The following is a 17379-nucleotide window of genomic DNA, read 5'->3' as shown; positions in this document are numbered from 1 at the left end:
AGATTTTAATAAAGGCCTTTTTTTAAACATTTTGGTTTCTTAAGGATAGCGGAGTGAGGGGGTATGGGGAGAAGGCAGGAACGGGGTACTGATTGAGAGTGATCAGCCATGATCGCATTGAATGGCGGTGCTGGCTCGAAGGGCTGAATGGCCTACTCCTGCACCTATTGTCTATTGTCTATTGAAGCCACTATGAGACTGAGAAGCACAAATAAAACTGCTAGAAACATCAGCCAAACCTTAGGTTTACCAAAATCAACTGTTTGGAACATCATTAAGAAGAAAGAGAGCACTGGTGAGCTTACTAATCGCAAAGGGACTGGCAGGCCAAGGAAGACCGCCACAGCTGATGACAGAAGAATTCTCTCTGTAATAAAGAAAAATCCACAAACACCTGTCTGACAGATCAGAAACACTCTTCAGTAGTCAGGTGTGGATTTGTCAATGACCACTGTCCGAGGAGGGCTTCATGAACAGAAATACAGAGGCTACACTGCAAGATGCAAACCACTGGTTAGCCGCAAAAATACGATGGCCGGTTTACAGTTTGCCAAGAAGTACTTAAAAGAGCAACCACAGTTCTGGTAAACGGTCTAGTGGACAGATGAAACGAAGATTAACTTGTATCAGAGTGATGGCAAGAGCAAAGTATGGATGAGAGAAGGAACTGCCCAAGATCCAAAGCATACCACCTCATCTGTGGTTGGGGTGTTATGGCCTGGGCATGTATGGCTGCTGAAGGTACTGGCTCACTTATCGTCATTGATGATACAACTGCTGATGGTAGTAGCATAATGAATTCAGAAGTGTATAGACACATCCTATCTGCTCAAGTTCAAACAAATGCCTCAAACATTAGCCGGCGGTTCATTCTACAGCAAGACAATGATCCCAAACATACTGCTTAAGCAACACATGAGTTTTTCACAGAGAAAACTGAAGGGGACTAGCCCCCAAAACAAGCATAAGCTAAAGATGGCTGCAATACAGGCCTGGCAGAGCATCACCACAGAAGACACCCAGCAACTGGTGATGTCCATGAATCGCAGACTTCAAGCAGTCATTACATGCAAAGGATATGCGACAAAATACTAAACATGACTACTTTCATTTACATGACATTGCTGTGTCCCAAACATTATGGTGCCCTGAAATGAGGGGACTATGCATAAACTCTGCTGTAATTTCCACATGGTGAAACCAAAATGATCAGCCATGATCACGGTGAATGATGGTGCTGGCTCGAAGGGCCGAATGGCCTACTCCTGCACCTATTGTCTATTGTAAAATGTATAAAAATGGCCTTTATTAAAATCTGACAATGTGCACTTTAACCACTTGATTTTTTTCTATTACAAATCTCAAATTGTGGAGTACAGAGGCAAATAAATAAATGATGGGTCTTTGTCCCAAACATTATGGAGGGCACTGTACCATTGTCTAATGCATGGGTAGTGATTGCTCTTGATGAACGGTGAGTTTTCCCTGTCATTATTGTAGGAGTAGTTCAGGTGCAGCAGAAAGTTTTGGGAATCATTCCATCGGGCACCACTTCAAGCCAGCAAACCTTTACTTCATTCCAACCAAGAACTGCCACAGTAACTCTGCGACAGAATGCACCAGGTGCAACAACATCAACTCAGCAGGTACAGGTACTTACTATTTTGATTACTCATATTTTAAATCAATTTGTTTTAAAGAATGGATCTGTGCAGTTATACTTGATGTTCCTAATTCAACATTAAAAAGTATCATTTATCTGCTGGAGTGTATTCAAGTTACATGATGCATAAGAACAGTTCCAGCAGGGATATGATAACTCCCATCACCTCAAACTACCTTTTTAGACATGTATCATTTTTCCTACATTGTTACGAAATCCTGGCCTTCTCTTTTTAACTACATGCTGCAGTTCATTAGCAGTGAGAGAGTAATAAATACTAACTTTGCCAGTGATATCTTTATTATGTGAATGAGGTAAAAGTATGCATGATGGGGCAAATGGCTGTTTAATTCCTTGTTCTAGGCCGAGTGCAGTTCAGCAACAGGCAACTGGGTTATTGCACGCACACAAATAATTGAAGATGGTTCTTGTGTCATATTACATTGGGTTTCGGCAGTTTAGACCTTTGGCAGTTTCAGTTTAGTTCAGTTTTATCGGGTACATAGTCTGTTCATCAAATTTGAAGATTTTGAGCCAAACGCGAAGTGCTGGAGGAACACATCGGTTTAGGCATAATCTGTGGAGGGAATGGACAGAAGATGTTTCTGGTCATAACCCTTTGTCAGTCTAAAGAAGGGTCCCCACCCAAAACATTGTCTCACCATTCCCTCCCCAGATGCTGCCTGAACCACTGAGTTCCTCCAGCACCTTGAGTTTTGCTCAAGATACAGACACCTGCAGTTCCTTGTGTCCACATTGAACACTTTGAATTTAGTAACCATGGAGTTGCTGATAGAAACATGTTTTAATTAATTTAACTTTGTTGGGAAATAGCTACACCTATTCTTAAGAGTTTTTGTAACCTCTGATAATATTGTATTTCGGCATTATAATTGCTATTTTGTAATTAATATTATTTAATGTTTTATGCCAGGTTCTTACCACAGGAGGAATGACGCAGATACGCCCTGGTGTTACAGTGATAAGGACACCCTTTCAACAGACAGCAGCAATTGGGAAGACTATAATACGAACACCTTTGATGTTGCAACAAGGTATACTCCCAGCCAGTAGGTTTACCTTTTGTATTTCCTAGATTATCATGTGGTGCATCAACAAACCCATTTGTACTCGCCATCTGCAAACTTGGTCCCATTTCTTTTTCACTTAATATACTGTAAAATGGTGCACATCTTTTCTCCATTTAGTGTGCCATCATTTCAATACATTCTCATACAATGTGTCATCATCGCTCATGTTTCAAGTCAAGTCTATTTGTCACATGCACATACACGATGTGCAGTGTGACTCCCTAAACCATGCACAGGTACAGTGTTTGAGAGGCTGTTATCCAATGCTATGCTCTTCAATGTATTGTGACAGCAGGAACTTCCCACACAAAGAGAATGGTAGATACCTGGGGTGTGGCGGGGTGGTGGTAGAGGCGAATACGATAGTAGCTAAGGTAGTATGTAAGGGACTTTTGGTTAGGCACATGAATATGCAGGGAATGGATCACGTGCAGGCAGTGGAGATTAGTTTAACCTGATATCTTGTTCAGCACAGGTATTGTGGGCCAGATGGCCTGTTCATGTGCTCTACTGTTCCATTGCGAAAAAGCCTATGGTGTGGCTGCACTGGTCCTAGTGCAGCCTGTACTCCTGCAACTGGAATATGCCAATCGCATGTACCCCTGCAACTGGAATATGCCAATCAGCTGCATTCACTTGCAGATATTTGCGTCTCCATCATCGGTATTTCTGTTTTATGCAGCTAATACTCACATTGCAATCTTGTGGCTTTCACGTCTACGTATATCTGAGAGCTTAATTTACGTAATTCATTTGAGCTTCAATTTTGCTGGAGTAGGGATGAGAATAAATGAAAATAAACTTAATTTTTAAATTAACTTTTTTTGAGCAAACCAAATCTAAGAATTAAATTTCATAAACAAAGGCATAAGCCCACAAATACATATGCAACATGTGAAATTAATTTGAATCAAATCTGCAACATGAAGCTCAATAACTATTTCCAAAAAGAGGGTAATCTACTTCAGAGATGGTCCGCTGTCGAGAGCAAGGCAAGAATGATGCAGGCATAGGCGTTCGTCCAAGTTTCCTCTGTGCAGAGCTGGAGGATGTAGATATTTCAGACTGAACATGTTTATGCTTAGTTTGCTTGAAAGGTAGCATGATATATAGTGGAATGGCAACTTTCCGACTTTTCCAGTAACTTTTCCAATTGCCATTACTACACAGGAAGTAGGAATGATCTTACGCAGACCCAACAGAACAGATCTTCCAGTCATTATTTCCAGTTTAATTAGTCGTTTATTGAAGTAGTTGTACAAACAAGGAGATGAACAGACCAGGCTTTACTTATTTCACATACAAGTTGTAGTTGGCTGCTCTGTCCCTGGTCTGGTCCCACGTTTCAAGTCTGTCCAGTCGTTGGTCTGTCCAGGTCTGGTGAGAACTGTATGCTCTCCCTCCCTGTGTCTGTCACTCCCCGTCCCTTATGCCCATATATATACACCACCCTGTGCATCTAATGACCACCCCCAAGTGTCCAAAATAATATGGCAAGATATATCTTGACAAAATAATATAATATGCCAATAGTAGCCTGTCTAAACATATATGGCTCCTACATATAGAGTGGGGGAAACTATATAACTGTCCACATAACTACATTTGATTGCTTAAACATTCAATAACAGACATTTATCAAAAACCACCATATTCTCCTCTCACATGAGGATTACGAGTTCGTTAACCAAACCAGAATGGTCCATTGGAAATAAACCTGCACTCTGATATTTGACTTGTAAATAAACACAGGTCAAACTCCATCTGCCTTCTAATTTTAGTACTGATGCACTTTCCTGTTTCTTTTTCCGATGCTTAAACCAAGTATATATTTCAAAATATCCTAACCCACTCCCCTTTCTTAATTGAAGTGCTAAGTACATTGTTCAAATGTTTTATGGTTTTGTTTCATGTAAATGGTATTCTTGCCCACAATCGTGCCTTACTTGACCTGTGGAAGAGCCATTAAACCACCTCACTAGAATCATGAAGGTAAAAAGGTAGCTATCAGCCCATTGTGAATTTATTGACTCTGTGAACGAGCAAATTTAGTTTAATTCCAAAATAATTTCACTAATTCCCTTGGTTTTCTTTTTCCCTTGCATTTAATAACCATTTAATCATTAGATGTGTTACATTAGTTTACCGGGTTTACCAAGGTCAAGGAATACCATTTAGAACAATTGAATTAATAGAAAGGTGAATTTGGGAAGATCTGTTACCTTCCAATATTTAAGACAGAGGATCAGGAAGCTCACCATGAAAAGTGAGCGATACTGCTAATCATAATGGACATTAATCCAGTTATTCTACTTGTATTCCAGGTCAAAACCAACAGGTGGTCACCCAGATTATTCGCGGGCAGACTGTAACAACATTGTCGAATGCAGGCAATTTGGTTCAAAATTCCGCCCAGAAGATGGTTACTGCTCCAAGCACACCTATGCAGCCTATCCAAAGTCGGCCTGCCACACCACAAGGCCAACAGCCAATCCAAAGGCCACAACAGGGACAGGTTCGATTAACAATGGCACAGCTCACTCAACTCACACAGGGACAGGTAAGAAATGTAAAGTTTCCAGTAGGGAACGAGGAAAGCCAGTCTAGAGGAATACTACCCCATATCGTGTCAGAAATGTAATTTAATTCCAATCCATAAATCAAGAAGGTAAATAGCTGATCTAAGTTTTCTATTTGGAAGTGATTGTTACATTTATTCGAAGCTGTTTTTCCCAATAGTGGCCAACAATCTCATCTTTTTAAAAGTAGGTGGGAAGAACACATTGAAATTAGGAAATTTAGACTCGATAACTGAATATAGACTGTTTGAGTGGATGAATATGTGGCATTTGGGTTTAGTATTGGAAAGTGTGAGTTTATGCACTTCAGTACCTGGAAACTATAGACTATTATTTAAATTAAGAAAGATTTAACAGACAGACAGATCTAGATATTCTTGTGAACAAATTTTTAAAAGTTAGCAGCCCAGCAAATGGCACATTGGCCTTTATTGCAAGACGGTTGGAGTTGTTATATAGTAGCCATTGTTGCATTGATGGTTGTGTGTGGTTGCTGTGGACAAACTGGCAACCACAATTTCATGATTACAGTAATAACTGCACTTCAGGGATATGAAAAGCACAGTACAAATCTCAGATATTTTCTTTTTGACTTTAGTTAGTAGTATATGTCCTGTTACTGTTCTAATTTATTGTTAATTTGAAAATTATTTCACATTGTTGATTAGTAACTCTACATCCGTTCCAATAAGAGTGTGCAGCAGGGCAGTTTGTTAAAATATACAGTGCCCTCCATAATGTTTGGGACAAAGACCCATCGTTTATTTATTTGCCTCTTAATCCACAATTTGAGATTTGTAATAGAAAAAAATACATGTGGTTAAAGTGCACATTGTCAGATTTTATTAAAGAGTACTTTTATATATTTTGGGACACATGGCTTCACAGGCGATTGTGATTGCTCAGTTGTGTTTAATTGCCTCCATAATGCAGATAGAAGAGAGCTCTGAGCACTGAGTCTTTCCTCCAGTCTTTCCATCACCTTTGGAAACTTTTATTGTTGTTTATCAATATGAGGACCAAACCTGTGCCAATGAAAGTCAAAGAAGCCATTATGAGACTGAGAAACAAGAATAAAACTGTTAGAGACTTCAGCCAAACCTTAGGCTTACCAAAATCAATCATTGAGACAAAAGAGAGCATTGGTGAGCTTAGTAATCGCAAAGGGACTGGCAGGCCAAGGAAGACCCCCACAGCTGATGACAGAAGAATTCTCTCCATAATAAAGAAAAATCTCCAAACACCTGTCCAACAGATCAGAAACACTCTTCAGGAGTCAGGTGTGGATTTGTCAATGACCACTGTCCGAGGAGGACTTCATGAACAGAAATACAGAGGCTACACTGCAAGATGCAAACCACTGGTTAGCTGCAAAAATAGGATGGCCGGGTTACAGTTTGCCAAGAAGTACTTAAAAGAGCAACCACAGTTCTGGAAAAAGGTCTTGTGGACAGATGAAACGAAGATTAACATATATCAGAGTGATGGCAAGAGCAAAGTATGGAGGAGAGAAGGAACTGCCCAAGATCCCAAACGTACTGCTAAAGCAACAAAGGAGTTTTTCAAAGATAAAAAACAGTCAATTCTTAAGTGGCCAAGTCAATAACCTGATCTGAATCCAATTGAGCATGCCTTTTATATGCTGAAGGGAAAACTGAAAGGGACTAGCCCCCAAAACAAGCATAAGCTAAAGATGGCTACAATACAGGCCTGGCAGAGCATCACCAGAGAAGACACCCAGCAACTGGTGATGTCCATGAATCACAGACTTCAAGCAGTCATGATATGCAACAAAATACAAAACATGACTACTTTCAATTTCATGACATTGCTTTGTCCCAAACATTATGGTGCCCTGAAATGGGGGGACTGTATAAATTGCTGTAATTTCTACATGGTGCAATCAAAATGTATAAAAATGGCCTTTATTAAAATCTGACAATGTGCACTTTAACCACATATGGGTTTTTTTCTATTACAAATCTCAAATTGTGAAGCACAGAGGCAAATAAATAAATTGTCCCAAACATTATGGAGGGCACTGTAGATACATACTTATACTAACACGACTCACTTCTAATTGGTCATCATGCTGCTGATGTTGTTGCAGAGTGGAGGTCAGGGATTGACTGTGGTTATTCAAGGTCAGGGGCAAACAACTGGACAGCTTCAGCTTATCCCACAAGGAGTATCGGTGATTCCCGGGCCAGGGCAACAGTTGATGCAGGCTGCCATGCCAAGTGGAACTATCCAGAGGTTTCTCTTCACGCCTTTGCCGACTGTAACAGCAGCTGCAACCACAGTGGCCACTGCAACAACAGTGCCACCAGGTAAGACATTTATATTGGCATCATGTATTTTTGCTGTTTGTCCTAAATGAAATATCTTTGTTATAAATTCTTTTGGAATTGGTTCTCAAACATTTACTTCCAGAATGTTTTGCTGGAACTGAACATTCCTGTGATTCTTATGATGTAAGCAAATAGTGAATCCTGACCATCACATCTTCAATAAAATTTGTATTCCTCAGCACTAGATTATTTCTGTAAGATTTATGGCCAGCACGATGGTGCAGGTGGTAGAGCCATTGCTGCACACAGCGCCAGAGACCCGGATTTGAAACTGACCTTGGGTGCTGTCTATGTGGAGTTTGCATGTTCTCTCTGTAACTGCGTGGGTTTCCTCCGGGTGCTCCGGCTTCCTCTCGCATCCCTAAGACGTGGGTTTGTAGGTTAATTGGCTTCTGTAAATACCCCTAGTGTGCAGGGAGTGGATGCAAAAGTGGGGTGTGAACAGGTGATTGATGGTCAATATGGTAGGGAAAAAAACTGCAGGTGCATATTTAAATCGAAGGTAGACACAAAATACTGGAGTAACTCAGCGGGTCAGGCAGCATCTCGGGAGAAAATGAATGGATGATGTTTCGGGTCGAGACCCTTCTTCAGCCGGGTCTTCTGAAGAAGGGTCTCATCCCAAAACGTCACCCATTCCTTCTCTCCCAAGATGCTGCCTGACCCACTGAGTTACTCCAGCATTTTGTGTCCACCTTCGATGGTCAATATGGAATCGGTCGGTGGGCTACAGGGTCTGTTTCCATGCTGTGATCTCTAAACTAAATTAAACCAAATTACCCTATCATTAACTTTGTGCATGTAAGGTGTGTATAAAGTTGAATAATTTAATTCTCTAAGCAATTAACCTCAAAATCATTATACCGATAATATTGGAATTTAAAAGCGAAATGTTCCCATTGTGTTATTGTCTATTTGGCATTGATTACTTATTTTTTGACACAGTATGTATATTTATGAGATGCTGAATATGTTTGATCTTCTTCTACAGTTGCACTGGAACAGAAACCGGTACAAACAAATGCACAACAAATACAATCTCCAATTCAATCACCACCTCAGCCTCTACCATCTTCTCCAGTTCAGACATTAGCTGCCGCTCAACCACCATCCTCTGCACAACCTGTCCAAACGCAACCTGCACAAGCCCAGCCTGTTGACAAGGTACAAGCTCAGCCACAAGCTCAAGTTCCTGAAGTGCAGACTGGGAATCAGCTAACTGTACAGTCCCCACCTCGGCCTCAGTTACAGGTCCAGCAACCTCAACCCCAGATTCAGACAATGGTCCTTCCATCTCCACTTCAACCCCAAGTTACAACTCAGGCAGCAACTGAGATGCAGACACTGCCTCAGGTTCCTCAGGGGGTGGTTCAGCAACAAATTAAACTTCAGGTCCCTGTTCAGATTCAGCAGCCAGGTCTAACTCCAGCCCAGCAAATCCAAAATGTGGTCAGTGTGCAAACAGCCAGCGTTCAGGAGCAACTGCAACGAATCCATCAGATCCGTGATCAGCATCAGCAGAAGAAACAGCTACAGATAGAGGCTAAAAGAGAATATTTGCTTCAGACAACAAACCAAAATGAAATTATTCAGAAGCAGGTAATAATCATTGGTAAAGAATTAAATATGTCTCCTGCATTCTGGAAGTTTTGTTTAAGATTACATGGCATTAAGAAGTTTTGCATTCTGCCATTCCTTCCATGTAAATGGAAGGTGACACAGTGGTAGAGCTGCTGTCTTACTGTGCCAGAGACCCCTGTGACCAGGTGGGTTTTCTTTGGGTGGTCTGTTTTCCTCCTACATTCCAAAGATGTGCAGGTTTGTAGGTTAATTGGCTTCTGTAAATTGTCCTTGGTATCTGGGACAGAACTGGCGTATGGGTGATCGTTGGTCAGCACAGACTCAGTGGGCCGAAGGGTCTTTTTCCACGCAGTATCTCTAAAACTAAATTTCAGCAAGTGTTTTGGGAATTGTAAATTAAGGATAGGAATTGAGCCTGTACATTCTACTTTCAAATAAGGAATTCTCATCTTGTGCGGAATGTTTGACATCACATCATGATTCACATCAGTTTGACATGCATCACAGCAAGAGGTTTTTGTTTGGTTTTCTAGAAGCTGATCTCTCTATTTCTGCGAGTGCAGTAATTAGAAATTGATGCTACAAAGAATTACACCTGCAAATATGCAGTCTGCTAATTTACATTGCATCTTCCTCTGAAACATATTTTAACCTAATTTCTTTTGAGGAACTGCATTGTATATTGATTCTTGAAAAATTGGACTAATCAAGTAACACTGCTTTTTAAGAGCACTTCAGATAAGAATACTTTCACTGTGGTACATAGGCTATGTAGCCCATTCACTGTCTGCAGTAACTTAACACAAAATGACTATCTCGGGAATCCTGCTGACATTAAAGGTCACTGACAGGTGAAAGGTCAACTCTCCGAATCGTGCTGTTTGTAGGTTTTCTAATGAAGCCTTTTTAAATTTGATAACCAAATGATCAGTATGCTTCATCTGAAGTTTAACCTTATTTGCCTGAACCCCAGTGGTTAAAGTCATAAATTTGGACTAACTCCCTAAAATTATTGCCTGAAACTGATTCTTTTGTTGTTTGGAATAATATGCTGAAATATTTTTATATGTAGACTTGAATACTATATGTTGCATTGTACATTAGCAATTAAGCCAGTGAATAGATTTAAAAATAGTCACTCCAGAACGGACACAACATTAATTCCCCAGTAGTTGTTTCTGTCATACTACTATCTCACCGAGTGTTAGCATAATCCTGGCAACATTTCTGTATTCCTATCCTTCACTCTCTCCATCCTTTTTTATTCTGTTTCTTAAACTTTGCTAGCTAACTTTTTCCATCCTTCCCCACACTCACCATGATATGGTCATAAGGAATAAAAGTAGAATTAGGCCATTCAGCCCATCAAGTCTACTCCGCCATTCAATCATGGCTGATCTATCTCTCCCTCCTAACCCCATTGTCCTGCGTTCTCCCCATAACCTCTGACACCTGTACTAATCAAGAATGTATCTATCTCTGCCTTAAAAATATCCACTGATGGCCTCTATTGTCTTCTGTGGCAGAATTTCACAGATTCACCTCCCTCTGACTAAAGAAATATCTCCTCATCTCCTTTCTAAAAGAACGTCCTTTAATTCTGAGGCTATGATCTCAAGTCCTAGACTCTCCCGTTAGTGGAAACATCCTCTCCACATCCACTCTATTCAAACCTTTCACTGTTCTGTATGTTTCAATTAGGTTGCAGCACAGTGCCCACAACTCCAGAGACCCAGGTTTGATCTGATCTCAAGTGCTGTCCATGTGGAGTTTGCACGATCACCCTTTGACAGTGCAAGTTTCCTCCTACATTGCCCCTAGTGTTCAGGATGTGGATGTGAAAGTGTGATAACAGAACTAGTGTGAATAGGTGGTCAATGGCTGGCATTGACTCGGTGGTCCGAAGAGCCTGTTTCCATGCTGTTTTTTTTTTTAAAACACCACCACCAAAATTTCCATCTCCCACTACCACCAACTGTGATCCACCCATGACCATAATATATCATGCATTTTATCCATAGATTTATTACTTCATCTCTCCCCATCTCTCTTCTGGTGATTGTTTAAAGCTTAAAGATATTTATTATTTCCTTCCATGAAGTCATTGTTCATGTGTTAACTGTTTTTATTCAGGTGGTAATGAAACAAAATGCTGTCATTGAGCACTTGAAGGCCAAGAGTAGAATGATGTCGCCTGCTGAGCGGGAAGAAAACCAGAGGTATATTTTCCTAAAGAGAATGAATATTGAATAAAGTTATGAACATGTATATAAATATAATTTATCGTTCAGTGAAGTCAAAGGTCTCTCAAACAGCAAGGAAATTATTTTTCACAGAATTGACAGTACCCTCTTGGATTGTTTAGTTTCCTTAAGTAAGCCATTTTTCTTTTCACTCCACCCTAACCTTTAATTGACAAAAGGCATTTAGAATGAGAAACTGCTTCTTGATTTATGCAAATAGTTCAGTGCCCTCTTTCATGATACAAAACAACCCCAAAACTTTAATTGCCGTGAGAAAGCAGTTGGTTAATCTGAAATAAAATGTCTTCTCCTGGACTTCAATGATGCTGCAAGTTTTGTATGAAGTGGAGAACAGAAGTAATTGAAGAACTTGGCTCTAACCTGGTGTTTTAATTGACCCACTCCTCAATTTAACAAAATGCAGCGATGGATTATTCACCATAATCTTTTGTAATTGCTTGCAACAATTTATGATTTCTGAGTCACTTTTATCAGTCATTACTTAAAAGATGTTTCTTATTGACAGATCTTGCTTTTGGTAACTATATTTGGTTTATTTGAAGCACCAAAATATTTTGTAGTTTAATCAGAACATTTAATTTTATATGGATAAGAACTCCAGTTTTACTTTATATTGCACATACCGATTTACATTACAAAATCTGAGAATGCACGTGAAGCCCAGATTTGCCTGTCATAAAATATAATTGCAATCTTGAGATTAAATTGCACCTTTGTATTTCCGTCATTTGTCAAGTGTCAAGAGTGTTTTATTGTCATGTGTCCCAGACAGAACAATGAAATTCTTACTTGCAGCAGCACAATAGAATATGTAAACATAGTACACTGTAAACAATATAATAAACGAGAAAAAAAAGTTAAGTGTGTGTATATATACTCACCAATACACACACATAGACATACAATAAAAACAATAATAGTGCAATAATAGTCTATTGTAGTTCAGAACTTATTGGAGGTTGTGGTGTTTAATAGCATAATGACTGTCGGGAAGAGGCTGTTCCTGAACCTGGACGTTGCAGTTTTCAGGCTCCTGTACCTTCTTCCTGATGGCAGGGGTGAAATGAGTGGGTGGCCAGGATGGTGTGGGTCTCTGATGATGCTGGCTGCCTTAATGAAGCAGCAACTCTGGTAAATCCCTTCGATAGTGGGGAGGTCAGAACCCGTGATGGACAGGGCAGTGTTCACAACGTTTTGCAGTCTTCTTCACACCTGGGTGTTCAAGTTGCCGAACCAGGCCGTGATGCAACCAATATGTTCTCTACTGTACACCTGTAGGAGTTCAAGAGAATCCTCTCTTACATACCGAATCTCCGTAATCTTGAGATCCGAGTTTCTTTATTCCAAACGAGAAAGCTTTTGAAAATTTAATATTAAGCATTGATTTTGATGTCTGACTGAAAACCTTCGCACAAAAACTTTTGTACCATCATTCATGACTCTGGGTGTTGCATTGCAGTCTGCGCCATTTTAAGTACAACTTGCTTGCACAAGCAGCAATGGAAAATTACCAAGAAATGTTTATTTTGCTGGTGTTGAGACATATCTACAGGGCAAATAAAGTAATTTCTCTGCATTGTGGTGCCGTTCGATTTCCTTTACATTCACTTGAAGAGAAAGATGCTGCTTCATTTTAACATCTAATTTAACTGCACTTCACCACCATAGCGCTTACTGTGTATTAACTGAGAGTGTCAACTGGACATCGTTTGGACATTTTCATGGAGTGGGACTTGAATCTTCAATCTTCTCGTCTTGGGCAAGTTTCAACCATAATCCTTATACCAACGCTCATGCAAGTTGGGCACTGATGAGGGAAATGTAGGACTAGACAAAATACAAGCATTCCGTCATGACTTGTGAACGATAAATTGACATCGTGAATAGTTATAGGTTTTTCATAGCAATCTACTCAGTGGTTTAGATAGAAATATATATAAGTATTGAATGGTATTTCAGAAAGTAAAAGTCTCAAGATTAGTAACAATTTATTTCCACACTGATATTGTTGGTGCAAGTCCAGTCAGCTAATGTTCTTGGTCTTAGAGAATAGGTCAAAGTCTTTTTGTTTAAATTGCACAACAAACAGCAAATTAAATGCTTTCCCTGCAGTGGTGTGTCTGAAGAGGGAGCTTAATCAACCTTTGATCTTGGCAGTAAAAGTTATTTCCCGAACATGTCTTTCATAATGTAATGGTTTGTATTCAATAAGAAGTTTTATTGCATGGAATTTTATTTTTATGGTTAACAATCAGCTGTGAAATTTTTGATAGATAATATATTGAATCACCATGAAGTGCATTTGCAATCAGTTTTCTTTATTTCTTTTGTTGGATACAGAATGATTGTATGTAATCAGGTCATGAAGTACATCCTGGATAAGATTGATAAGGAAGAAAAGCAAGCAGCAAAGAAGAGAAAGCGAGATGAAAATGTGGAACAGAAGCGCAGTAAACAAAACGCCACCAAGCTATCCGCCCTGTTGTTCAAACACAAAGAGCAATTGAAGGCTGAGATCCTAAGGAAAAGGGCAGCATTAGACGAAGAACTTCAAATTGAGGTGCAGGTATGTAATCATTAAGCATCCATCTTGTTCTCGCAACATATTTCCACCTGTTTTTAACCTAAAATGTTACATAAAACTAAGCACACAGCAATGATTAAGATATTATTTTACACAATGGTGAGGAAGAAATTTTGACTTTGAAAGGATGCTATTTAGTTCTATGTAAAGTTACAATGGATTCAGCTGCTCAAAGGTTCTCAAGAATTATATTGCATGAAATTTTAAAATCTATCTGCATAGGAAGCCATTTAGCCCACCGTGTCTTCACCAGTTCCTTTGAGACAACTATTCAACTCATCCTATCTCCATCTCTTTTTTTCTGCCAATAATGTTAAATCTGTCTCTTCTGGTTATCAACTAGTGTACGGAGTGGATGAGAAAGTGGGATAACATAGAATTCGTGTGAATACGATGGTCAACATGGACTTGGTGGACCAAAGGGTCTGTTTCTAGGCTGTATCTCTAAACTAAACTTTACTAAACTAATGTAACAATTCTCCTTGTTTTCTGGATCAGAAGTCCTTATAATTTTATAACTCTCAATAATTTATCTTTAATCCCTTCCAAATAAATTAACTCCAGTTGCTTGGGCTCATCATAGTACTGAAACCCCAAGACTATCAAACTTCCTAAATTGTGATGTTCAAAGGAAGAATCTGTTCTTTGGATAAGCCCCAATTACTATTTTATAAAGGCTTGAAATAATGTTCTTGCTTTTGTCCTTTAGATGCCTTTGTTTGTAAGACCACAAATCTCTGTATTTGCTTTTGCAACAGCTTAATCAAATAGTCCACCAGCTAAAAATTCATCCAGGTGAATCTCAGGTCTCTGCTTCAGAAATCCCTCAAAAATAGCAGAATTTTAGTTCGTTCTGCCTCTTCTCAATCGTTTCAAAATCAATTTCTTCACATTGGGTGGCACCGTGGCATAGAGGTAGAGCTACTGCATCACAGTGCCAGAGATCCGGGTTCGATCTTGACTACGGGTGCTCTCTGTATGGAGTTTGTAGGTTCTCCCCGTGACTTGCGTGGGTTTTCTCCGAGATCTTCGGTTTCCTCCCGCACTGCAAAGACATACAAGTTTGTAGGTTAATCGGCTTGGTATAAATGTAAAATTGTCCCGGTGTGCAGGGATCGTTGGTTGACAGGGACTTGGTGGGCCGAAGAGCCTGTTTCTGCGTTGTATCTAAAGGAAACAAAACATTATTCTGCCTATTTCACTCGTCTAATCTCTGTCCTCCTGAAGTTTACTACTATTGTCCGTACTGTTCCCTGTGTTTGAGTTTGATGACATGTGCAGATTATAAAATTACACTTTCTTTATCCAACTCATGACATTAATATTGATCAGAAGGGACAGAGATCTTAATATACACTGTTCTATTCCAGGGTTTGGTGTTTCTTTCCAGGTTACAGAAACAATGTTCAGCACTACTCCCTGCATTTCATCTTAGTCAATTTCATATCCCTGCTGCCACTTCCAGTTTCAACCCAGAGGCTTCAAATGTGTTATTTGCACATCTGAAATAAGTTATAAGATTCTTGCCTTTAGTGTCTTAATTTAGCCTTTAAATCTCCTATTTGATTCCAAAACTGAAATTTGAACAGAAACTACCTCCAATTTGGCACTTAATTGTCGAGAACATGAAGTTCTTGTTCTGATTTTATAGACAGTGATCAAGTTCAAACTAGGTTATGTTTGAATGATTGTTCTTCCTTTCTTTCCAAAGAACGTATGCGTGACTTCCAGAGAATACTTAGGCAATTCAACCAAACATACATTTTAAGTTACCCAAAGTTAATTTATCAGATGCAGCTGGCATTTCCGACAAGAAGTTGCCTCCATTAATGTGTAGGTGACATGCAAGTAGGTGACTTGCAGATACAAAGCTTTACTGTATCTGCAAGACACCATATGATGAATCAAAGTATGTGATAGCCAAATATTTCTTATCATATCATATCGTATATATACAGCCGGAAACAGGCCTTTTCGGCCCACCAAGTCCGTGCCGCCCAGTGATCCCCGTACATTAACACAATCCTACACCCACTAGGGACAATTTTTACATTTACCCAGCCAATTAACCTACATTAATTGTGGGAGGAAACCGAAGATCTCGGAGAAAACCCACGCAGGTCACGGGGAGAACGTACAAACTCCTTACAGTGCAGCTCCCGTAGTCAGGATCGAACCTGAGTCTCCGGCGCTGCATTCGCTGTAAAGCAGCAACTCTACCGCTGCGCTACCGTGCCTGTATTTCAGAATTTGAAGCAATTTCTCTCAGTTAAAGATTGAAGGGGATATAAAAGCGATCACATTGCTCTTGCAGATGCATGGAATTAGCATCCAAGACCTCCGTATCCATATTCAGAAAGATAAATATTTGAATATTCTGGGCATTGAGTATTATGGGAAACTGGAACAATAAGAGTAGTTTAGGATTTTTCAGAACTGAATCTTAGAAACATAGAAAATAGATGCAGGAGGAGGAGGCCATTCGGCCCTTCGAGCCAGCACCGCCATTCATTGTGATCATGGCTGATCGTCCACAATCAATAACCCGTGCCTGCCTTCTCCCCATATCCCTTGATTCCACTAGCCCCTAGAGCTCTATCTTTTAAATTCATCCAGTGAATTGGCCTCCACTGCCTTCTGTGGCAGAGAATAACACAAATTCACCATTCTCTGGGTGAAAAGGTTCCTTCTCACCTCAGTTTTAATTAAGTAAATTAAAACACTCTGAATTTAAACTTCAGTGCTGGCACAAGACAGTTGTCCTCCTGTGTCTGAGAAGCCTGGAAGTGAAATCCAAAACTGGGAGCTTTGAAAGATTTTTTCTGTGCAATATCTTTGTTCCTTATATAGAATACACCCTGCAGTAATGTTCTGATCAAAGCATGCGTACATTCCTTGCTCCTGTGCACTTGGCTGCATTAATACAGTTGTTTACATGAATTAGATTCCACTAACTGAAATTTTGTTCCATTTGGTAGGAGGAATTGAGAAAAGACAGGAATAAGTTGAGGAAAGAGAAAGAGAAGGCACAGGCAGCTGCTCTGCACACAGCGACCCTTGCAACTGCAAATGTGATACAGTCCGTTGTGATACAGAAACGAAAAAGGGAAGAGGAGAAGGAGCCGGCAAAAGTGAAGAAGAAGAAGATGATTTCTACTACCTCAAAAGAATCCAAGAAGGACACAAAGCTTTACTGTATCTGCAAGACACCATATGATGAATCAAAGTATGTGATAGCCAAATATTTCTTCTGCCTGTATTTCAGA

The 17379-nt window shown here is 39.8% G+C and overlaps 1 protein-coding gene across 12 annotated transcripts in view; it reads left to right on the top strand.

Annotated features, from left to right (window-relative positions):
* Nucleotides 1-17379, top strand: part of bptf (bromodomain PHD finger transcription factor) — a 112471-nt gene that overhangs the window by 77664 nt on the left and 17428 nt on the right. For 7 of the 12 annotated variants that reach the window (XM_078401424.1, XM_078401426.1, XM_078401422.1 and 4 more), the window contains 8 exons: nucleotides 1501-1652; nucleotides 2598-2733; nucleotides 5079-5314; nucleotides 7444-7663; nucleotides 8676-9283; nucleotides 11399-11484; nucleotides 13870-14095; nucleotides 17092-17339. In XM_078401424.1, coding sequence (XP_078257550.1) covers nucleotides 1501-1652; nucleotides 2598-2733; nucleotides 5079-5314; nucleotides 7444-7663; nucleotides 8676-9283; nucleotides 11399-11484; nucleotides 13870-14095; nucleotides 17092-17339 — 1912 coding nt within the window. The remainder of the gene's footprint in view (nucleotides 1-1500; nucleotides 1653-2597; nucleotides 2734-5078; nucleotides 5315-7443; nucleotides 7664-8675; nucleotides 9284-11398; nucleotides 11485-13869; nucleotides 14096-17091; nucleotides 17340-17379) is intronic. The other 5 variants (XM_078401423.1, XM_078401420.1, XM_078401428.1 and 2 more) reach the window with 3 other exon arrangements.

This window comes from Rhinoraja longicauda, chromosome 6, assembly GCF_053455715.1.
Source record: "Rhinoraja longicauda isolate Sanriku21f chromosome 6, sRhiLon1.1, whole genome shotgun sequence".
Lineage (NCBI taxonomy): Eukaryota > Metazoa > Chordata > Chondrichthyes > Rajiformes > Arhynchobatidae > Rhinoraja > Rhinoraja longicauda.
The sequence above is the reverse complement of the archived record's forward strand: the minus strand, read 5'-3'. Positions and strand labels throughout refer to the sequence as shown.